Source organism: Archocentrus centrarchus, chromosome 18 (assembly GCF_007364275.1).
Source record: "Archocentrus centrarchus isolate MPI-CPG fArcCen1 chromosome 18, fArcCen1, whole genome shotgun sequence".
Taxonomy (NCBI): Eukaryota; Metazoa; Chordata; class Actinopteri; order Cichliformes; family Cichlidae; genus Archocentrus; species Archocentrus centrarchus.
Genome location: NC_044363.1, coordinates 7,309,328 through 7,333,943, shown reverse-complemented (window position 1 = coordinate 7,333,943; position 24,616 = coordinate 7,309,328). Strand labels below are relative to the sequence as shown.

General features: G+C 39.5%; 2 protein-coding genes across 2 annotated transcripts; both read left to right on the top strand.

Moving 5' to 3' along the window:
• The first annotated feature begins 5,209 nt into the window (after window positions 1-5,209).
• LOC115797236 (L-amino-acid oxidase-like) lies at window positions 5,210-12,054 on the top strand. Its single transcript, XM_030753756.1, has 7 exons — window positions 5,210-5,234; window positions 5,560-5,780; window positions 6,029-6,141; window positions 6,263-6,467; window positions 9,793-9,861; window positions 9,944-10,080; window positions 11,253-12,054. The coding sequence occupies exons 1-7, from the start codon at window positions 5,210-5,212 to the stop codon at window positions 12,052-12,054; spliced, it is 1,572 nt and encodes a 523-aa protein (XP_030609616.1).
• Window positions 12,055-14,838: 2,784 nt separating this feature from the next.
• Window positions 14,839-19,040, top strand: LOC115797238 (high affinity immunoglobulin gamma Fc receptor I-like). Its single transcript, XM_030753759.1, has 10 exons — window positions 14,839-14,886; window positions 15,010-15,054; window positions 15,210-15,470; window positions 15,556-15,801; window positions 16,081-16,215; window positions 16,408-16,452; window positions 17,205-17,270; window positions 18,343-18,405; window positions 18,529-18,607; window positions 18,934-19,040. Exons 1-10 carry the CDS (start codon window positions 14,856-14,858, stop codon window positions 18,950-18,952), a joined length of 990 nt encoding a protein of 329 aa, XP_030609619.1. The 5' UTR covers window positions 14,839-14,855; the 3' UTR covers window positions 18,953-19,040.
• Window positions 19,041-24,616: the final 5,576 nt, after the last annotated feature.

The window sequence follows — 24,616 nt, the reverse complement described above, 5'->3', positions numbered from 1 at the left end:
CAGAGAGAACAAGTGGTAGCTTGTTTCATGCTGCTGCAACAGCTGATCAGTAAAGTCAAAAAGAAAAAAAAACTGTCACTTTCTAAATTTGTGCTGCTTCTTTGAATATGGAAAGGAGAACAGGACTTAGGATTGGGATATAGTGCTTAGGTCCTCAGGACCTCAATAAGTTATATTTGACAGGCTAAATAAGGTCAGGGAATATAAATTATTACAACAATAAGGAGGAGGCCCCTCCCAAGCTACAATCATGATAATGCTGCCATAAATCTGTGTTATAAGGTTTCTGCAGGTCAACAAAACCAGACTGGTGGCTTCGCTGAAAGACACGTCTGCATTTCTATCTATTTCTTCAGAATGATAAAGTTGCATGTTTTCACACGCCCCCAAACTGTCACACAAGTCTTAGTGTTGCTGTTCTTACTTTTGTGGGTTTATTCACTGGAAACTGCATGCAGATGGGAACCTTTAGGCCCAGCTTTAATAACACTCTGCACCACTGCAAACTGGGTTTTGACGTAAAAATAATAAAAACATATTGTCAGTATTTCCAAAGAGATTGCAGTGACAAGACTGTGTGTAAGAGGGGGGGAAGTGCCCCATTAAGTAAATCTGACCTTTAGTGGTTTAGTTTTACCTGTGACAGCAGCACAACTCTGTTGTTGGCAATGGTTGTCCAACACTTTAGTGTAAACACATGAATCTTTGTGACTATACTAAGTAACTTTGAGTAATACACGAGCATTCTTACTTGGGTGATTGCATAACCTTTTAGACAGTCCAAACATTTACTTTGCAATTTAATATCTCACAACTTGAATGTTCATGGTTCACAGATGGAGAATTTCACTGTGCAGATTTACTGTTCAACTGCCCAGAAACTACTTCATATATCTTTATAGTCCCATCACATACATGTACAAATAATCAAAGGTGGCAAAAGTACAGACATTCTATACTTCAGTAGAAGTACAAGTACTTGTGTTAAAAATTACTTTGGTAAAAGTTGAAATACAGGTTGAACTTCTTTACTTAAGTAAAAGTAAAAAAGTACAGGCTCTGAAATGTACTCAAAATAAGAAAGTAAAAGTAACTCTTTGGAGGATGTTTCAACCTGCTATTTTTCTGTAAAGTGAAGAAATTTAAAAAACGTGCTGCTTGAGCCTTTAGGTTTCTGCGTGTTCATTTATCGAACAGGAATGACACAAACAACGGAATAAAGAGTCCAATTATTAAATTTAATAAAGCCATTTCCAACAGTTTTACAGATTAATCTGGGTCAGGACTGCATCTCATCCCCGTGTGGGATGGCATGAAGTGCCGACACATTCGAATTCAGCTCACAGTTTCATATAGTCACAGCTTATCAATCTTGGTTACATCATATACAAAACAAAATGTGGAAAATAGAGAATTTCAACAACAGGGTGACCTCAAAGTCTCCATTTCTATCATTTATGAAGTCTCCATCAGGGGCTGCCGAGACAGAGTACTTGCGTCTGTTATGGATATGTTATGAGGATACTCAGGGGTTACAGTGGGATTCAGAAGGTGGAGGAACCCTAAGATCAGCTGTAGTGGCTCTGCATGGGGAGAACAATCACAGCTTTCTATTGTGAGCTGCAGTAAATGATGTTGGTGTGCAGGCTGTGATCAGCTGACCTGCTGCTGCTGCTCTCTCCTTCCTCTTTCTTACATCTTTCTCCACCCGAGTGAAGTTATCGCTCATTCTTTGCTCTCTCTGGAAATACAGCAGCTGTTTCTTTAGCTAGCAGACTCACTGTGTGACAAACTGCACACACTTTTTGTGCTGATATTTGTTGAGCATTTAGAAACACTGCATTTAAAACTACCTGCTGCACGTTACTCTCTTTATGCTCGCGCCTCTGTAGTGTTAGCTAAATGCTGAAGTACCGCGAACACAACTTATGGACATCGGCCCACTGTAACTTCTGATTATATCGCTATAAATGATAGATTAATTATATGGGGTTTGTGTATTTAATCCCTTTCTACCCGATAAGCCCTGATGATGGAGGATACGCCAGTACGACTGTCTCTTATATGTTATTATTCCTCCATTTGGACTCAGATCGTTTGAGGTTTGATGATGCACTGACTGGAAATGCAAACGTGTTAAACCCAAAGTAACGAGCTTGTTTTGAGAATGTAAGAAGTAGAAAGTACAGATACGTGTGTAAAAATGTAGGGAGTAAAGGTAAAAAGTAGTTAGAAAATTAAATACTCAATTACAGATACCTGAAAAATCTACTTAAGTACAGTAATGAAGTATTTGTACTTCGTTACTTCCCACCTCTGCAAAAAATACATAAGTATTTTAAAGAAATAACAAATGGGGGAACAGTTTAATGCAGGTGGGTTTGATGCTCTATAGAAACTGCAAAGGTTGTGTATGTAATTTGTGTTGTGTTGGTTGTTTTGGTTTCTTCTCTATTTCTGAAGGTACTGAAGGAAATGAGTTTTCATGAAGTTTCAAATATACTCATGGTATATGTTTGCTCTTACCATCTTTACATTTATTTGCCTGAGAAATCTGTCTTAGACTGGAAAATAAGCATAACTGATTAATGACACAGAAGCTCATATTGTTTGGTGTCAGCCAAGAACAGTGTGTTCGTTCTATGTATGTCTCTATCACTAACAGATTATCAATAACAGATAAAAAGGACTCTGTCTGGGCAATGGTCAGCCACTGATGGAGACCAAACAAACGATAAAGGGAAACTCCGAGGTCATCTGAACACCCAGCTGTTGAAATTCTCTGTTTTCCACATTTGGTTTTGTATAATGATGTAACCAAGTTTATTTCATGTCATGTTCAGTACCACACTGGGCATGGTATGCACTTCAGACCCAGATTAATCTGTAAACTGTATGAAAACGGCTAATTAAATTTAATAATTGACTCCTTGTTCCATTGTGTTGTGTAGTTCCTGTTCAATAAATGAACACGCTGAAACCTGGGAGGAATAAGCTGGTAGCAAGTTCCTTCAGTACCAAATAAAACATCCACCCTTCCAGATAACAGTGAGTCACCTGAAAGGTACAGTACCAGTCAAAAGCTTGGACACACTTAGCCTTTTAGATGAATGGGTGAGTGTGTCCAAAAATTTGACTGGTAATGTACACATTTACTCTTTTCCTGTTCTTCACCACAAATTATGCTTTAACCCCAAATCTAAATCAAAAAGAACTGTGACTGGTTTGTGCGCGGATTTTTTTTGGCAACTTCTCAAATTCTTATCTTCACACCCTCATTTCATGGGAAAAGAATAGTGTTTGCACAAGTTTACAAATAATGAGATAATTTCTTTCAGTGGAAAGCAAACCACAGGGATTTCAGCCACGAGCTGAAATCACGTGACTGCCTCTGAGCTGCGGGAAATACAGGAAGAGTTCCCTACACGATCTGAGTCTGATCCACTAAAAATATATATCAAAAAGAGGGGATTACCTGAGCCCCAACACAGCTCAAAAAATATATTCCTGAATAAAAATAAATAAAGCACCCCCCACCCAAGCACTTCCTAAAACTGCTGATCCACAAACACACACCACACACTGGCTATATATAATACTTCACTGATATACCACAACTGAGCTACTGATTCTTAGATAGACCACAGTCAGGACAGATTTATTTCATCTTGCTTTAAAATACCTCAAATGGAGCTTTTGACATAATAACTGTATAATTATGCTAAAACAGCCACCAGCACACATGTAACATAACATCAATCAAATGCCCAGCAGATGTCAGCACTCCTAAATGATCTGTTAAACGGGGTTTTGTGTGATCAGGCCTCATCATACCATCACTACCCATCTGTTGCTCACATTCATAAATATATGTTTTTGAGGGCTACATTGCAAGTGGCATGTGGACAAGGGATTCTCTGGTGTTTGCTACTAGTGAGTAGTGTGGGCCTATCACAGTAGCACGCTGTAATTCACTGAGCTCCTGAGAGCGACCCATTCTTTCCCAGATGTTTGCGTAGAAGCAGGTGCTTGATTTATACACCTGTAGCCATGGAAGTGACTGGAACACCTGAATTCAATGATCTGAATGAGCGAGTGAATACTTTTGACAATATAGATGCCGCCTGTGCAGCAGGTCCAGTCATGACATTTCCTCACCAATACTAATCCACAGTCAGCTCATAGTTGTGTAACAGAGTGGAAGCAATTGGGAACGACAGCACCTCAAGCGGCCGCCACATAAAATCACAGCAGGGTCAGCGGATGCTGAGGTGCATGGTCAATAGGGGTCACTGACTTTCCCCTAGCTCTTTCATGGCTTTCCAAAGGTAGGGGCCTGTCACTCTAGCTCCACAAAGTAGCTGGACAGCTGTTTTGTCCCCTGTTGTGTCCCTGTTGAGGTAATGTGGGGAGCAACAAAAAATGAAGCTGGGTAAAGAGAACAGACAGGCAGTTAGGGTTAAATACAGATTTTTATTTGGAAAAAAATTAGAAAAGGTAAAAGAGCTTCAACACAGAGACAGCAATGCCGCTGTCAGTAAGAAAACTCAAAACAAAGAGCCAGGGAAAGAGGTCCCAGCACAAACTACCCCAAACCAGTGTACATGTTTTCCTCTGAGTCACAGAGACAGAGAGACCCCTCCTGAGAAAACTGTGAGGAACGCCACAGGCAGAGCAAGAAGTATACACCTTTTACAAATAATGCCGGGAAAAACAACATGATCTGACAGGTTATGTAAATATTTGTTCTTCTCCTTATATAAGAAGACTCACCATTAGTCACAAATAATTTCTGATTCAATCTCAATTTCGACAGAACCCCACAGGGTAAGCACTACTGTTTGATTTGAATTGAAGGAATATAGCAAAACTCTATAAAAACTAGTATAAACAGAAATACGAATGCATGCAGTGATTTAAGTGATGAATAATTTACTATAACTGATTAACAGAAAATATTTATCAGTTTACTCAATTATTACTGTTTTTATAAAATCACTCTCAACTGTACCAAATACTAAAGACTGAAGGCACTGCTACGCCAATGCTATGTTTCCGTATCCCAAACTGAGTAAGCTGATATTCTATAGTTCAAAGAGGACTAAAATGATTTATCAAACAAACACAACAAACAGTTGTAGTTTATTATTTGTTCCTATATATTAAAGCATGCACTCCTGTTCATACAGCACAGAAGAAAAATAGACAAATGGATCCACGTATGGTGAAATTATGTGAGTCACATTTTCAATGTTTTACTAAAGTAGTGAGAGCACTATTTTAATGTGTGAAAACTGAAAACCAAGCCAAAATGCTAATTAAATACTAATTAATCAATCTATAGATTTTATTGTTGTCACAGTTAATCTCTTTGTTATAAATATGTTTTTTTTTAACATGAAAAGTCATTTTTGTTGCTCAAATAAAAAAATAGCATTTGCCATTTATCTATTCCTTTGATATTTTGCTTCGTTTTAGGCATTAAAAAACTGATTTCTGTTTTGATAGAATATTTGTTTCAGCTGATATTCACTGTGTTTAATTATTTCTTGTCTTTAGTCTCTGTGAGTGTGTTGTTGCTCACAGTGTATCAAATCCACACTGGGACCAGCTGGAAGTCTAGCCTGGCTGATTGTCTGAATGACACTGACTACGATCAGCTGCTGCAGACAGCAATGAACGGTCTTCCACGAATAAACACACCTCATCATGTTGTCATTGTTGGAGCTGGCATGGCTGGATTGACAGCTGCTCGGCTACTTCACAAAGCAGGACATACGGTGTGTGTAATACACTGCTTTAATTTTTAGGAAGAATTTTAGATTTTTGAGACGTTTGGTTTTCTTCTACCTACAGTATGTTAACTAGAAGTAGCAGCAGTCCTATACTAACATGACTAATCCTGGTGTAGTAAAAACTGTTGAAGGTTTTTGTTAACCTTTATTACAACTCTTTCTTAAATAAAACAACCCACATTTCATAGATATTAATAATACATATAAATTGTATTTTGTAATATTTAAATAAGGTCACCATATTAGAGGCTAGTGGACGGGTCGGTGGGCGTGTGGAGACCTACAGGAATGAGAAAGAGGGCTGGTATGCTGAATTTGGGGCCATGAGGATCCCGAGTTCTCATCAGTGAGTTAAAGTAGTTATTTAAAAACTAATCATTTCAATACAACAGTGGTGATAGTCTACTGCTGCTCCTGTTTTTTTTTTTAATCTCCGGGGACACTCACAACCTGATTCTGTTCAACAGCATCCTCCTCTGGTTTGCTAAAGACCTGGGCGTTGAGCTGAATGAGTTCATCATGGACAACAACAACACGTTCTACCTGGTGAATGGAATAAAGCCACAGAAGACATACAAAGTGAAGGAAAACCCTAACATCCTGAAGTACAATCTAACAGAAAATGAGATGCATCAATCAGCTGACACTCTTCTACAGCAGGCTTTAGAGAAGGTACGTGGAGGGGTAAGGAGGTTCTACTAGCAGGCAATAAATGTTTAAACACAAACACCACAATTTTTGTCCTAATTAGGTTGATTTAGTTTAGCTGGTAGTTCTAACAGATCTATTTTTGAGCTGAACACTTTTGACCTTGCACAGTGACTCATCTTTTTATCCTTTAAGTACAAAGAATGTGGATTTCTATAGTTTATTTATTTGCAAGTTTTTCTTAATTTTAAAAGAGCTCTTTAACTAGAATTCAAAGACATATGATCATGAGAACAAAGAACCACATCACATGGAAATTGTTTTTTGTCATATTGCGTACATTTGTTGTTCTTTTGATACAGTGGCAAAAATTAAGGTGATGTACGTGACCACAGCTGCAATCTAAAACCATTTGATTTGTCCAAACACCCTCATCTCATTACTTTCCACTGTCGCCAAGTGCTTGCTCATAGGGGGTCGTTTTGACTGTTGGGTTTTCTCTGTATTATTGTAGGGTCTTTACCCACAATACAAAGCAACTTGAGGCGACTGTTTGTTGTGATTTGGCGCTATATAAATAAAATTGAATTGAATTGAATCTGACAAACTGTTTTTAAGGTTTGTTGTAACATCCTTTTTTTTGGACAGAAAAGACTTTGTAATGCCTCCCAAGCAGCAAAATAATTGCAGTCGCTTTCTGGATTTTGATGAGTGCATTTTGTTAACTGTTCATTGTAGTTTTTCATATGTAGAAGCTGTTCTGAAAGGTTAACAATCTTCTAACTGCAGAGTCATCTGTGTCCAATTAGTCTCTGCACATCTACTACTCCATCTAGGTGTAGGGGAAGGGTTTGGACTACGTCAGTGTCCACTCCTCTTGTTAAAAAATAAATAATTAACAAATCATGTTTACAGCATCCAAATAAAAAAGGTAACGCTGTGGTGTATTTTTATCATTTTGACATCAGTATTTACCATCAATATTTTTATATCATGTATTGTTACATATATTAATCACACACACTGGATTAATGGTCACATTATATATTATTTGTCACCTGTATTGTCACTCACACACACTGAAACACTGCATGCTTTAGTCCAAAGGTCCCCAACCCCCGGGCTGTGGACCGGTACCGGGCCGTGGGACATTTGGTACCGGGTCACACTTAAAGAATAAATAACTTACATTATTTCCGTTTTACTTATTATCTGAGTCCGAACGATGTTTTATTTTGAAAAGTGGGCGGATTCTCTCCGTTACTTCCCTCCATAACTTCCTCTTCACCTGTCAACACGTTTCTACTCAGGTGATACCGCTAAAATTAAACCCAGAAGCTTCATGCTTGTCTAACGAAATTGGTTGGTTGACGTACATAACGCTTGTTTAATTTTTTGAGTGCTCAACAAGAGTAGAAAAGTGTTATATAAGAAGTAGTCCATTTACCATTTTTATTTATCAACATCGACTCCAGTGCTGACTCCAGCGCTCGACACCGCCGCTCTGCAGCCACTCTCCATGTGAAATCGGCCGAACCCAGCCAAACCACAAGCCAGCAAAAATGAGTAACAGAGAAACAAGCTCAGGGCTCACACTGATTCAGCCTTATGGTGAGTTGTATTTTTTTCATGCGCTTTATACAGTAAAAATCGCCTAAGTCGAAATCGCACAAATCGGGTTTTCGCTCTAGTCTGATGGCATCTGCAGGTCCTGATTTTTTGTAACATTAATTCCAATAAAATCATCACCTACATCAGTAGGATATTCACCTACCTCCCATTGTAATAAATTTCCAATTAAATGTGATCGCATAAGCCGGATGAATTTAGCGCTAAAGCCCTCCTCAGCTCCCGTCCGCCCACTTCCATGCATCGGCTCCTTCATGCACAGCTACACACACTAACAATGCTAACAATGAGACGCTTTAGTGTCTGTATCAGTTCATTTCACCGGATACAATCACGGCAAGCGTAAGCTACAAACTCGCACTTACGAGCAAAATATCAGATTAAAAAATTTGAAGACGCAAATCCAGAGATGAAGCAGAAGCCATTGCAGCGAAATTCGATATTAGACCAAAAACTGGGCCATTTGAATCAGAGTGAGGCGATTTCTACACTATTTGTTTTTGCGGTGTTTCTTATTTTGAAGGCACGTTATCAGGGAGCACTGTGGGCAGAGAGCATGTTATTCATGTTGTGGCGCGATGTTGCGAGGACGCTGCTGATAGAGATACATACGAATACACAGTGGATTCACGTTTATTATTATACTTAGAAAATGTCACACTTGACTATGGTCATTAAAGGCCGGTCCGTGGAAATATTTTCTAACGCTAAACCGGTCCGAGGCTCTAAAAAGGTTGGGGACCACTGCTTTAGGTGAGTGCAAAGGACTGAGGCCTGCAGTGCCCAGGGCCTTGGTTTTTTCCACTAGTAGAACTGCACTCATTCATATTTAGAGGCTCACCTTTGTACACAGTGCACTTTTGACACAGCATTGCCAGTGTGAAGGTCGAGTAGTGGGGAGTGTGTGTATCGAAAAGGGGGGTTGAAGTCCCACCTGATTTACTGTAATAATGTAAGGGAGTAAATTTGTGTATTGAGATAAGACCGCCCTAAAAGTGTTTCAAGTAAGTGAAAATATGGATAGAAGGGCGTGGTAGTGCTCCGGTGGGGTATTTTCATGTAGGAAAAGTTGTTTATGACAGCCCGGAGAACAGTCTTGGAGCCATTGCATGAGGATCAAACTAGTACGCTTCATAGTGGATTGGGAGCATCCTTCTATGCCCACTGGTCCTGATAACAGCAGGGGGAGGTGTGAGTTTGGGCAATAAAAGGAAGAGGCAAAGTTGGGAGGGAGCACTCTTTTTTGCTTTTCCTCGATCACCTTTGCAACAGCTCCAAGGCACTCACTCCCGGGAGGGCTTTTTGCTTTCTTGTGCTTTGTTTAACTATGTGCTTCATTAAATCCTGGAAACAAAACCTGCTCATCTCCAGTGAGTTTTTGTAAAGTGTGAAGCTGCTATCAAGGTGCACTTGCTTCCATTGGTCTCACCTCCGCCTGATAAGAGGGGCAGTGGGAGAGAGCCGCACCACGACCCGACAACGTGTCCTCATTTCTGAAAACCGTCCTTTTTAGCATGTGGTTAAAACAAACCTCAACCTTAACTCTAGATGAGTTGATGGTAATCTGCTGTCTAATGTGAGGTTAACACAGCTCTGAGCAGTCCAAAATCAATATGAGCTCATTCAGGTATTACATCTGCTTGCCATATAGGAGTCTGTGCAGATAGGCAACTGAATATGTACATGTGACATTATCTCATGTGATATATGTTTTCTGTAGGTGAAAAAGGAAGTTAAACAACATGGTTGTAAAGCTGCACTGGATAAATTTGACCATTATTCAGTGAAGGTAAAGTTCATGATAGCTAAAGTTTGATCCTTTGTTCTGAATCACTTTGATTTCATAACCAGAATCTTTGTTTGCCTAACAGGAGTACCTGAAAGAAGAAGCTGGTCTGAGTCCTGAAGCCATCAGGATGATTGGAGACCTCCTTAACGAACAGAGTCTTATGTACACCGCACTGACCGAAATGATCTATGTCCAAACTTACATTAGTGACAATGTCACGTAAGGCCTTTCAACTATACTAAATGTAACTTATTTCACAGGAGAGATCAAAGTTATAAGTGACATAAATCAGGTCATGAAATATTCTGAGAATTAAATCAAATTCTTAATGTGTTTAAGGATGAAAGTTGTGGATTTTTTCTATTCACCGTTGCCCAGTTAAAAAGCTGCGTATTAAGTGTTCATTGACATCTTTAGTGGAGCTTTAGATTTTAATTATTTGAAGTGGAGGACAGAGCAACTCATTGTCTTAAAGGAGACATATCATGCAAAATCCACTTTTTTAGCCCTTAAATACATTTTGTAGTGTACTTTGAGTGTCTAGGAGTGCAGGAAATTTAAATGTATTCTCTCCCAGTACTGTGTAGATATCTTTACAGTATATACTTTTTGAGTTATAATTTTCAGTCTGTTCAGTTTTCTCTATTCCCTGTTACGTTTTCTTGTCTATTACATCACAGTAGTTGCTGTTGAACTGCTAAACAAGGTCATGGACTTCCGGCTAACCAATTTTGTGAATCTATTTTTTTTTTTTTACAGCGATTTGTAGTCCAAGTTCAGTTATGCCAAAGTTGCAAGTAGACAAGTCAAAATGTTCGGTTGGGTGGATTAACCCACATGATTCGTTACATGCGCCCCCCCCCCCCCGGCATCAGAGCCTCTTCGAAGTGCTTGTTTCTCTGATAGCAGTGATATGATTATCTACTGGCAAACTACAAAAATGGCCGAACGGGGTGGAGTGGAACGCTCTGCAGCCTGGAGGGGGGCGGGGCATGAAATGTCTCATTCAGATTTAAGCAACAAAAGGAGTTGCTCTAAGACGTGCCTCAGAACAGGGGTAAAAGAGGGGTCTGTGGAGCTTCAATAACGTGGAATTCAGACCAAAGCATTGCAGTTCTACTTTATATAGACCACAAGTGAATGATTTACATATGAAATGGAAGGATTTAAAAGCATGATATGTCCTCTTTAACCTAATTGCATACTTTGCTGATGTGATGTGTTGGAATTTCTGTCTGAAACAAGGAAAACTTAAATTTATGTCCAGGAAAAAACATATTGGAGACCATAATTTATTCTTAAACTAACCTAAACTGTATAAATGTTTATTAGAAAGTGTTTAGTACAAAAGTCACAAAATAAATATACATATCTTTCTTTTTATCTTAAAGGTACAGTGAAGTGACTGGTGGGTCAGACCTTCTCCCCAAAGCTTTTCTTAAGGACCTTGATGTTCCAATTCTTCTTAATTCCACAGTCAAGCATATCAGCCAGTCTCATAAAGGAGTCACTGTATCCTACCAGAGTGGTGAACGGTCTTCTCTTACTAAACTTCAAGCTGATGCCATCCTGGTAACAACAACAGCCAAAGCAGCTCTTTTCATAGATTTTGATCCCCCTCTCTCCATCCCAAAGATGGAGGCCCTGAGGTCCGTCCATTATGACAGCTCCACTAAAGTCCTGCTCACCTTCAAGAACAAGTTCTGGGAGGATGAAAACATCCGAGGAGGAAAGAGCATCACAGATGGGCCCTCTCGTTTCATCTACTATCCCAGCCACGGTTTCATAAAAAATGAAACCATCGGTGTCCTCCTGGCTTCTTACACCTGGTCTGATGACTCACTACTCTTTCTAGGTGCAAGTGATGAAGACCTTAAAGAGCTGGTTTTGAGAGATTTGGCAAAGATTCATGGTGAGAAGGTCAGGGCTCTCTGCACAGGGGTGTTGGTGAAGAAGTGGAGCATGGATCCTTACAGCTTGGGTGCCTTCGCTCTGTTCACACCTTATCAACACTTAGAGTATGCTACAGAGCTCTTTAAAAATGAAGGCAGGGTGCACTTTGCTGGTGAGCACACAGCCTTCCCTCATGGGTGGATCGAGACATCAATGAAGTCTGCAATCAGGGCAGCAAAAAAGATTAACAAAGCTGCAAAGAAAGAGACAGTTAAAAGTGAAATCCGAGATGAGCTCTAATGCACTGATTCTGGATTTAGCTGTAGAACCTGGTGTTCAGGTGGCTCTCACAAAGATATATATGATTAACTGGTGATGGTAAATTGGCTGTATCCTGTCTCTTCCCTGCAGTGTCAGCTGGGATAGGCACATTTTTCTTTAAAGCCCTTTCTTTATCTAAACATACTGTGAGCACATTCTTTCATTTTTACCAACAGTCCTTGCTTGTAATTTGATTAAAACTTCCATGTAGTTCATGAACAGTCAGTTTTTTTTTTGTACTACTTTTGCTTTCCAATCTTCTTTACAGGTAAATTTTAACTGAATTATTATGATGCATTATTAGAAATCTGGTTTCATGGGTTGAGTTAATTGAGTGATTCTCGAATACCAGGACATGAACTTTAGTGAGATTTAACCTTTGTTGTCTGCACGGGTTCAGTCACAGTCTCTTAGAGTGCTTTTTATTTTCTTCATGTGCTGCACAGTAAAATATTAACATCATTAGATTGATATCTCAAAATTTATTACTAAGAATTTGTTGTTACAGGCTACTTATTATTTTAGATTGCATTTTTCAAAGATAAAAGTTTATCAGCCTTGAACATCTTTTTAATCTTTAATTGTTTTACCTGCTGAAAAAATAAATGGGAAGAAAAATCAAAGGTAGAAACTTGTTTTACTGCAAAATTTTATATTAAATAGATTTCATATGTAAAAGTTCATTGTCAGTGTCTGTTCTTTTATATTTCATCACAAAAACAATCTTTTCTATTCACATCATCATTACATCATTATTTTAAATGAAAGTCCCAGTTAAGCTATCCTCTTTGTGATCATATAAGGTTGCATTACTCCAAATACTCTGAGTCTTTAATAATCAGTGCCAATCTTCAAGGATAATTCTCTTTTTTTCATATGCACACATGATGTGAATTCTATAATATAACATAATAGCAGTTCTATCATTTGATATAACGGTGTGCCCCAGTATAGTTATGGAACTGGATTCACTTTGTGAATTTGCACTCCTGCTACATCCTCAAAACAAGCCCAGGCTGTGTTTAGTAGAGAGCAGTTTCACCTACTTTATTTTCAGTTTTGTTATATATAAGTGTGTATGTGAGCAAATGGATAGAGCAGTGCCAACATGATTGTTGTTGGAACAATAGGTTGGGCATGAATCCAGTAAGGGGCCCCAGGCTCAGCAGGAATTTTAAATCTGCTCTGCCTGAAGGATTAGCTTGGCTTAAAGAAAGAAGGGAGGTGAGCTAATGTAGTGTGGAGTAGTTCATTCACACACACACAAAAACACAGAGACATGAACACAAGGATCTCTCATCACAACCAACTAAATAGGCATCAGGATGACAAATGCAGTTACTTTTATCAAACACAATAATAAACAATATTTTGCATTATTTAAAAATGTATTCATACAAGAAGTGCAAGCTGGTAAAATATAAGACTTAAATCAGTGTTTTTGACACATTAATTTATATTTATTTCATTTTATTTAACCTTTATTTAACCAGGAAAAACACACTGAGATTAAAATCTCTTCTTCAACAGTGTCCTGGGCTTGACAGTGTAAACAGAGTTTTTCAAAGGCAATCACTCAACATGGGAGACTTGACAGAATGAAAAAACAAATCCAAAAAGAGGCTGTCCAGGGGGATTCCCCCTACATTATAGAATAAATAAATAAATAATCGCAGAAAATACACACCTTCATCTGATCGGAAACCCAATTTTCGGTAGACCGCTTCAGCCCCTAGAACGTTGCTAGATTATGACGCAGTGTTTTTAACATACGTACTTTAACGTAAAGGAAATTAACAGCCGTCCATTATCTTCCTCTTTATCCCGCTAGTCGTGGACATGGGGTGGGGGGTTTGTGTATGTGTTTTGCCAGACACCTTACCTGATTTAGGTTTGTCTTGGACAGCGGGTTCCCGAAACTTTTCATATTCCTCATACTCGTTGATGATGGAACAGGTTAGTTGTCGAGCTATCAGCTTTCTTACAAAGTGCAAACTGCAAACTGCCATCTTTTGATTAATGTCAATTTTTTCAAATCCAAACCACCTCCTCGCCTTAATTATAAGGCGGTAGCCTGCAAGGGTGAATTTCTTTCTCTGGCGCTGTGCGTTCACTCATTTCCGGCTTTAGATGTGTTGTTTAGGCTGCTATGCTTGCGCGAAGTATGGGCACTCTCAATTCGCACACAGGGCAGCCTGTACTAAAGCATATTAAAGCACACATCGTTAACATGGCAATCATGATATTATCGTAGACGATATATATCGCACACCCCTATTCCCTAGTTACAGTAACCTATCATTATTGTGTGTGGGACCCAGGGGTGAACTTCACTTGGAAATGTGGTAATGGCAGATTGGGGGAAATGGAGCCTCTGTGAAGCTCTATGATGTATTACTGAATGAGGAAGCCATCAGCTGCAGATTTATTAATGTTATTCTTACTGGTGTTATTATTAGATTTTTTTCTGTTCTGTAATAACTTTTCTACAAGCTCAGTCTCTACTTACTTACTGGGCTCAGTGCTCATAAATGTATGCTAGCATGATAAACATGAGAAACATTACTGTAATGCTGCAGCATTACATTAGTCTTTTCCTCGTCTTTGATAGTGAACTGAAACATTGCGGCTAACTTGAACGCAGCGCAGCTTCTTTGAAAGCTATTTTTACATATTTAGCATTGCTTTAGCTGAAGAAAGAAGCCACACAGGAAAACACCCCACACTCACTGCCTTTACAGCCTGTTCTCAGTTGTCCACACAGTCAGCAGCAAGACAGCATGGCAGTCAGAGCTCTGTGCATCAGACTGTGTAAGAAAGTTCATTTCTTTTTCTTTTTTGTATATTTGTGTGCCAGTTGTGAGGTGTTGTTTTCCAGCAGTGATAAGTGTCATCAAGACTCTCGTAATCTGTAGCTCTTATTTGTCTCTACAGTGATGATGCTCGTGACCCTGCTGTGTGCACATGAACAGAAAGCTGGTGAGTCCCATAAATGTGCTAATTGACACAAATATTATTTACTGTTTTGTTTTTGTGGTTTTAGTGAACCACCTCCTCAGGTACCTGTGATTCTCGTGAGTTATATCGCCACTTGTACAAGTTTAAACTGAATCTTTCTTTCTTCTTTCTCCCAGATGCCGTTTCTCTTCATATCGTTCCAAACAGACTGCAGTTCTTTGAGTATGAATCAGTGATTTTTTACTGTGAGGGTGCTGTGTACTGGGAAGTTGTGCATAATATCAATGGGAAAATAAACTTATGTAGTCACACCAACAAGAAAACACCAGCAGGATCATTCTGCACCATTAAAAATGTTTATAAAGAAGACAGTGGAGAGTACTGGTGTGAGACTAAAGAAGGGAAGAGAAGCAACACCATCAACATTGCTGTCACTGGTATGTTTCCAGTAAGACAACAATATTTTGTGATTGTTTTAAAATGAATTTCTTAGCAAATAAATCTCATATTCATATTATTCAGCTGTTTCTGTGATCCTGGAGGTTCCTGCTGTTCCTGTGATGGAGGGAGAAGCTGTGACTCTTCGCTGCAGAAACAAGACGACTTCCTCCAACTTCACCTCTAACTTCTATAAAGATGGACGTCGTGTCCATCGAAGCTCCACAGGAGAGATGACCATCCAGAGAGTTTCCAAGTCAGATGAAGGACTTTACAAGTGCAACATCTCAGGAGCTGGAGAATCACCTGAGAGCTGGCTGAATGTGACAGGTGAGAAACTGCAAACCTTGATAGGTTGATAATTCAGTGCGATATAATCAAATCTGTAGTCGTTTTTCAATCAGAGACTTTAAGAATTCTGTTTGTAGCTATTCACAAAATATAATGAAATCCTCCATGTGGAAACCTAAATGACATAAGCAAATAAAACAGGTGCACAAAATGTCCCAAGAGTCAGATGTGTGACATTATCTCATTATAAAGAAGCTTGATTTGACATTTTGGCATTTTATCTTCACCTTACAATTTTAACTTTGTAATATTCAACAGTTAATCCAGACAGTTACAAAGAGATGAGCCTTTTCTCTTCTGCTGCCACACCTTGGGTCATTTCCACTATTGTTCTGAGCTTCCTGTTGGTAGTGGTGGGACTTTATCAGTGTGGCAAAAGCTGCTGGGAGAGAGGTAAAGAAAATTCTGAATGCAACTTTGTGTTCCCTGCTTTTGCTTTTTTTGCACACTCACAACATGGAATCACTGCATATTAACTGCTGTTAGGTGGACAATGTGCTACTTAAGTTTATTTGGTGCATAATATCTGAAAAATATTTCTGGCCATGTAGTGATTCATTTGTTTGTTTCCATCTTGTGCTGCAGCGTCAACAAAGGCAGATGGTTCAGGCTCAACCGAGAATCAAACAGGTCAGAACACAAACACTGTTTCACTTTTATTGTGAAATCAAATAGAAACACGTTGTCTTAGTATTTATTGTTGTAAAAATAAGCTCTGTGCTAGTATGATAACCATTCTTTATAATAATTATGCTTATGCATATATTGCTTATTGAAATGACTGTATAAGTGCTGAACAGAGATGTCTATGTGAAGAGGAAAAACTTTGTATGACCTCTCTAAACTTTATATGCTTTACTTGTAAACATGTGAAGACCAAAGTTCACCACAGTCTTAATGACCTTTACCTAAGTTCTGTATTTGTGTACCTTGTTATTCAGACCTGAGAAAAGGTGCTACTATGTCTGATTTTCATCCCCCTCCAGTCTGGGTTCATTATTTGTTTGACACTGTTGGCTGCACGCACTGAAGCAGAACCTTACAGACGTCAGTGTTTCTGTTACTTCCTCTCTTGAATACACTCCTTCCTGTGTGCCATGTGCTTGTGTATGAATATAAAATAGTGCTGAGACAGGGGTTCAGCAGGCACTTGCAGGATGTCAAGGCAGCAGAGCTCTTTGCTGGAGACTGATTGTGTGGTCTTGGTCTTTTGATTATTGATAGAATTCCTGGGATTTTTCCCAACATCTATCTTTTTATTGAAAAAAAAGGGATCTGCTCAGGGTAAATTTGAATAGCATGTGCAAAGTGACCTGATTGAAGAAATAGTCTATGCAGCTTCGAATTTTTATCTCTGCTTTTGTGTTTTCCGGCCTTCATAGATGACCGCACAGTGAATGCAGCCAGAGAAGAATATGCTGTTGTAAGAAAAAGCAGGAAGATGGAAGGTATTTTATAAAGATTTTTATGTCAACAATATGACAAAATAATGTCTTTGAATTCACAAGCATAAAAGTTACTTTTGTTTAGTTGTGCGGTACTGCCTTTGCCTAGAAGTTCTGTCCTTACAAAAATTCTGAACAGGATTGGTGACAGAGAGCAGTCCTGGTGGAGTCCAACACCCACTGTGAACAAGAATAATTGCTGGCACTAGGGACAAAGCACTCAGTGCAGATGTACAGGGAAGGAATGTCTCATAACAAAAAGCCAGATACCCCATACTTCCAATGGAGCTCCCACAGGATCTTCCAAGGGATGCGGTCAAATGCCTTCTCCAAGTCCACAAAATAGACGTAGACTGAATAGGTAAATTTCCACGCACACTCACATATCCTTGTGAGGTTTAAGTGCTGGGCTAAAATTCCCACCACTAGGACAAAAACCACATCTCTCTTCTTTAATTAGAGGCCTCACGGTTGTTGCCCGTGTGACCGTTGAAGTGTCCCAGTAGAACAATGCCAGGTGGCATGCCCTCCAGCACTGCACCTATACCCCTTTCCCACCGCCGGTGTTCCGGTGCTGATGCTGTTCCCAAAAGAACCGGCAAAAAGCTTAGGAATGGGCCCGCGTTTCCACTGCCCTTGCGAACCGCTCCTTTACGCATGAGTGTGGGCGGGTCCTCGTCTGGACACGGAAGCCGAAGAGCGCAAACGTGGGAGAACACGCTCCCCTTTCTTGTGCTGCAAACACATTTTATGGTCCAAACCAAACTACTGCAGCATCTGTGTGCAGCACAGAGGGAAACACAGACAGAAAATATGAGCTTGGGGTGCAGGTGTGTCACACAGTGGCTAGTGGGTGGAGCTGGGTGTCAGGCGGTTCCTGGGTGCCTGGGGCCTCGGGGCTGCATTCTCGGCTCCTGCTGGGGGGGCCGGCCTGCCGGGGGGAGGTGGGCTGCTCATTGCCTCTGGCTCTCTGGGCTCTTGCCCGTTGACCGTGGGGGCCCTGTCTGGGGTCTTCCTCCTCTGGGGTGTGCGCGCAGTTATCTCTCCATTTACTCCCAATGTCTATCTCCATCAGATGAAGATGGATTGTCCTCTCGACCCATTTCCAGCTTCGACCAGGGTGACGCTCAACTAGAAGGTGAGACTCACTGTGATTAAAACCCAATTTAATGGTGGAACTGAGATTAAACAACATCAGTGAGTTTGTCATAATTAAAAAAAAAAAAGAAGTTTTATTAAGCAGAAACTGTTGTCAAAGCAGAATCAGGACCCATCACAAAGACATCTTCAGCAGGAATCTACCAACCTATAGAGGAAGACCCCTTTTATTCTACAATACAGTAGGTAAGATTCACTATAAAAATTACCTTATGTGTTGAATTATGTGCCTCATAACACTTACATGCTATTACACTGAATAGAATGGATAAAGTTTGTGAGGTGTAATCATTCCAGTGCTCATGTATGAGATCATGCTGCCATGATACAAGTGTAGAATTAATCCTTGGTCCGTCCAAAAAAAAAAAAAAAACATGTCAAAAACACACTTTTTTGTTTAAAAGCTGCCCTCTGTGAATATTGGTATGTAACATACAACACAGCAAACTATTTCTATCATTAAAAAAAATATTCATTTTTTCTTCTGTTTATCCTGTGCACCTTACAGTTTGCAGAGCGCTGACTGAAAACAGAATCACATCTGTGAGAGAGTGAAAACCCAGAATGATCACATGTTGTTTTTGTAACTGAACAAGCCGTACACTGCCAGCTGAGTTTGACTTGTCTATAAACTGTTGTATTTGTGTGTATGTGGTTAGATACAGCTGGCTGCCCCGACCCACATATTAATAAGTACATCAAGTGCAATTACTAATAAAAACTCCTGTTGTTTTTACTGTAACTTGTTTCACATGCTTTGTGTTTTCACACATGTTTGAATGCTGTTACAAGAAAAGAACTGCTGCAGTTTACAGGCACTCACTGTGGTCACCTGCTGAACTGAAAGTGTTGCACCAAGTTTGTGGTCGTCAGTGAAATATAGCTACGAAGTTTGATACTGAGCATGTCTCTAATTAAAGAGCAGTTGGGTTCATGGTGCAGAAGTGTGACAACCTCAGCTGCTCAGTAAGGTCAAAGGGGAGATAATTTTCTATATTTATGTAGCCAGCATTAGCAGAAGTCAGAAGCTGTTTGAATGTTGGGGAAGCTGTTATGATAAAGATTTAGATACTGGGAGGCAGCGCTCAGCTCCTTTGGGCTTGGTGTTGATTAGTTACGGTATACTTACATTTGACAGGTTAAAAAGAGTCAATTACTATTATTTATTACAGCCGAATTTTCACCCCCACATCATGATTCTGTTTCACATAAAATTAGAAACTTTGTAATGGAGCCTATGAAGTGGGTTTGAAAGGTGAGCAGCACAGTAAGTCTTGACTTTACGAAAACAAGACACTTATTTAAAAAAAAAAAAAAATCAATTGCTGATTGCTGCCCGTAAAGGACTAAGACTGATTTAACTGACAGGCTAAAGACTTAATTTGCTGCTCTGAAATAGAGAAGAGCTCATTTTAATATGTGTGTAATCCATTTCAGCGAGTTGCACTTATTTCCAAAATATAATGTAGTTGTAGATGTGTTATTGAAATGTGTTATATGAGATATAAACCAAATCAAGTGTAAGAAGGAATTTATTTTTTTTAAGTGCAGTAACCCTGAAGCTGTTTAGAAGAACTTTTGATGATCACAGGTGATCTGGTGTCATGTAGTGGTAACTGCTGGTACTGCCATGTGAGGTGACCAGAAAAAGTAAAAATGTCACCTCAGCTGCAGACTTATTAAGCTATAAAACCGACAATGTTTCATTTATCTATGATTTAATTTTCCCGCTCAAATTTAGACAAGCAAAATAAGGATCTTTGTTAAACACACACAAAAAAATGGACTCTTCCCTTCATTTTGTCTTTGTTATAATCTTAGAGATCATCTGAAATGCCTTTACATGCAGTCTAAAGAATATGACTGGCGGGGATGATGCATCTTTGGTTCACATGTATCCTTAAGGATGGAGGTTTTGTGTCAGTCTGTTGCTGCTTTGTTTAATGTTTCTCAGAATCTCCAATCTCAGAGTAGGTTTTCTGTGGTTTTCAACAAAGAGGAAAAGCCTTTATTATTATGAGCAATCTGAGTTTCCATGAGGTTGTACGTGACAACAACACATGCACGTTTGCAACTTTAACACCCTGTAAAGTACAAGTGATTTGTTCATGTGCTCTCAAGTTGGACCAGTCAGAAGAGGTAGGTACTCTCAGGGAGCATAGATGGAACATGGACACAGGTTTGGAAAAGGCAATACGTGTGCAATACGATTGGTTTTGTTTTTGCTACCACCACAGAAGCCTTATGACACATAACAAAAGACATACTTAAAGAATAAGGTAACAAGTAGCCAAGGTGGCGCAAACTAGCATTTTAGGGTACCACTACTAGCATTCCACTCACCGGAGTTTCCACTCAAAGTACAAATCCAAAACTACAAATTACCTCAATACAGCGGCACATTGTGAACTTATCCACTTCACCATTAGTCATAAAAATCAACAGAACATCAGAGCAAAGAAACTCTCCCTCTCTCTGCCCTGTGCATGCTCTAATCAGCTTAATACAGAAGTTCCACCTACAGAAGTTCTCAGATGATACGGCCATCATCGGATGCGTATCAGATGGGAACGACCAGGAATACAGGGGGGTCATCAGTGACTTTGTCGGCTGGTGTGAGAACAACGCACTCCAAATCAACGCCAGCAAGACGAAGGAGATGATCATAGACTTCAGGAGGAAGCCACCCCCTACAGCACTGGTGAACATCCAGGGAAAGGACATTGAGACAGTGGTCTCCTACAAGTACCTGGGTGTTCATCTCAACAACAAGCTGGACTGGAGTACAAACACAGACGTCCTGTATAAGAAGGGCCAGAGTCGACTACACCTGCTGAGGAGACTGAGGTCCTTTGGTGTCTGCAGGACTCTGTTAAAGACTTTTTATGACTCAGTGGTAGCATCTGCCCTTTTCTACGCAGTGGCCTGCTGGGGGGGTGGATGCACCGAAAGGGACAGGAGCAGGATTGACAAACTGGTGCGGAGGTCTAGCTCTGTGTTGGGATGTCCTCTGGAGTCTGTGATGGTGATGGGTGAGAGGAGGATGTTAGCAAAGCTGACATCCATCATGAACAACCCCCATCACCCTCTTCATGAGACCGTGGGTGAACTGAGCAGCTCCTTCAGTCAGAGACTGAAACATCCTCGCTGCAGGAAGGAGCGCTTTCGCAGGTCATTCATCCCAACAGCAGTTAGACTGTATAACACATCATAATGTCTTGAGTCACTTGGACACTTTACCTCCTCTGCCATCACTTTATCCATACAGTCAGATACATTTTATTTATTACACTCACCCATATAATGCATACCGTGTATGCTGTGTACCTTACCGGCTACAAATGTATATAATATTTTAATATCTGTATATAGTGTTTGACGTGTGTGTATATGTGTGTATATGTAAATATATATATATATATATATTTATGTATATAGTGCTTATGTATATGTGTATAGTTTTTTGCTATTTTATTTTATTCTATTGAATTTTAGTTTTAGTTTTTAGTTTAGTTATTTGTTCTTACTCATCCTTTTCATTTTTTCTCTGTATTGAGCTGCTGTAATGCACAAATTTCCCCGTCGTGGGATCATTAAAGTTTTATCTTATCTTATTTTATCTTATCTTAATTGCATGGTATGTATGCGCACCCTGCTGGCAGCAATAAGAATTGCAAGTGGGTTGCACTTGCACGATCTGGGGAGCACATGAATTCTGGTTTAATGCTTTGGCAAACTTAAGAGTAAAAGACAGTTTCAAAAAGTCACTGCAGTTGTTTTTGTTGTCTTTATGATTTATTTTTTCAATAGTTCAACAATGGTTTCATGACTTCCTTTGTTAGATCAGGATATCGTGCTGCAGGTTGAATGTGTCTTAGGGGCAGACAGCAGAGGCAAAGGGCAGAGGTCATATCATTGTACAGAATGTAATTCGTCAAAAAACATTTTTCATCTTTTTAAGATCTCCATTAACTGCTCGAGTACTGCACTTTTTGTTCCTTTTATGAAAATCATAGCATGCTCAAAAATCATTGAAAAAAATTCCACGGGTGGAGTCTCCAACACCCGCCTACCTCTGCATCAGGCAAGACTCCACACGATACATCCACAACCAAAAAATACATTCAGAATGGAAACATGATAGAAAACATAACCAAAAAAGGCAGCCCAGCCAGAGCCCTCAGGGGACCATGACATGCAGAAGAACTACATGAAGCTGTGTATTGTTTCTGTGTGGATCCATTTATGACTAAACAAACTGTGTAGTTTTATTGCCTAAACTGAACCAGACAAGAAGAAAAAAGTTGACACCGATAATGGAACAGAAGAAAAGCAGTTCTTTTACTGTACCATCCACCACCACACATGCTTCCTAACACAACTGTTGTATGGCCATGTAAAATGAGGGCAGGGTCAGTGGATGCTGAGGTGCATACTGCACAGAGGTCGCCAACTTTCTGCAGTCAGTCTCTACAGAACTCCAAACTTCATGTGGCCTTCAGGTTAGCTCAGGAACAGTGCATAGAGAGCTTCATGGAATGGTGCCCATGGCCGAGCTGCTGCATCTGCATTTTCACTTTGCATTGCACTCAAGTTCATATACATGTGAAGGCAGACAAGCAAATACTTTGTGTGTATGCAGGTTTTTTTGTTGTTGTTCCCTGCTTCAGTTCAAAACTGGTGTATTCACTGGGATCAACATAATATGGATTAACTGATTGATTATAGAAATAAAGCTGTGTAGTTAGCACTGAGAATTGTTCAAGCCATTAGCATTGGAAGTGTTGAAGGTTTAATTGTTAGCAGTACTGCAACACAGCTTCATTGTTCGCAATGGTGTCCCAAAATTTTTGTCCAAACTCAAATATCTCTACAGTATATTTACAAAATGATAGGGTGTAAAATGTAAAATTTAAATGGTTTATGCACTTTTTACCTACAGTACCAAGAAAATGGCATTTAGTTGTGATGTATTTAAAATATCTCTGTATACCACTGTGAGCATGACTGTGAATGATGACCCATCACTGCTATAAAGCAAGAAGGTGACTGTTAAATGACTACAAGCAGTGTTAAAAGCAGCAAGTCCTTCTGATAATCAACTGACTTACTGACATTCAACACTGACAGCAGCTCTGCTTCTCAATTCAATTCTTCAATTCAGTTTTATTCATATAGCACCAAATCTCAACAACAGTCGCCTCAAGGTGCTTTATTTTGTAATGCCCCACCCCCCCATAAATTAATAAATATTAATACAGAGATCTCCCAGGTGAGAAACAGAAAGTTTCAAAATAAGATTCGTACACATGTGATAAAAGCTGTTGAATCATCCTCAGTATTGTAAATTTGTCACAAAAATGTTTATTTAAAAAACAATATGTGTTATCACACACTGTATGTTTGCTGCAGGTGAATTCAAAATAGTGTTAACATTTACACAATTTTCTTATGTGTGTGTGTGTGTGTGTGTGTGTGTGTGTGTGTTTGTGTGTGTGTGTGTGTGTGTGTGTGTGTGTGTGTGTAAATCTCCGGCTCAGGATGTAGCAGATTGTTTCCCCGGCTACATCCTTGGGCCACATACTGAACCCTAATTTGTCATCCATGAGAATTTGAGAGTGTGTGTGCAAATGTTAAACAAAGCACTTAGGAATAGACAAAAGTGAAAGCACTATGTGTGTACCGGCCCCTTTAACAGACAACTGAATAATGCTCAGTGAATTCCACACATTATTTTTCCAATCGTTAATTTTTAACAATGTGACAAAAATCATGCAAAATCTACAATTTAATCAATTTAATGGTTCTTAATGATCAAACTACATGTAGCTTTTTTTTCCACCCAAGGAAAAAAAAATTGCAATGCCTTGTATTGCACTGCAGGTGGCAGAGTTGGACTAAAATAATACCTGCAGCAATTACTGCAACGAGACTTTATGGAAATATGAGTCCACACACTGTATACACTAACTGGCCATTTAATTAGGTACACCATATTCACTGTGTGTTGGACCACCTTTGATTTAAAGTGGTGATGTGGTTTTGTTTGGATACTGAGGTGACTGTGGTTGATTGATTGCAGAGGCAGGCTGAATATGTCTGTAATAAAGATGTGCAGGTTGGGGGGTGCAGTCTCTGAGCGGTCTCTCTGGGATCCCATGTATTAAAAAGCACATTAGTCTCATACACTG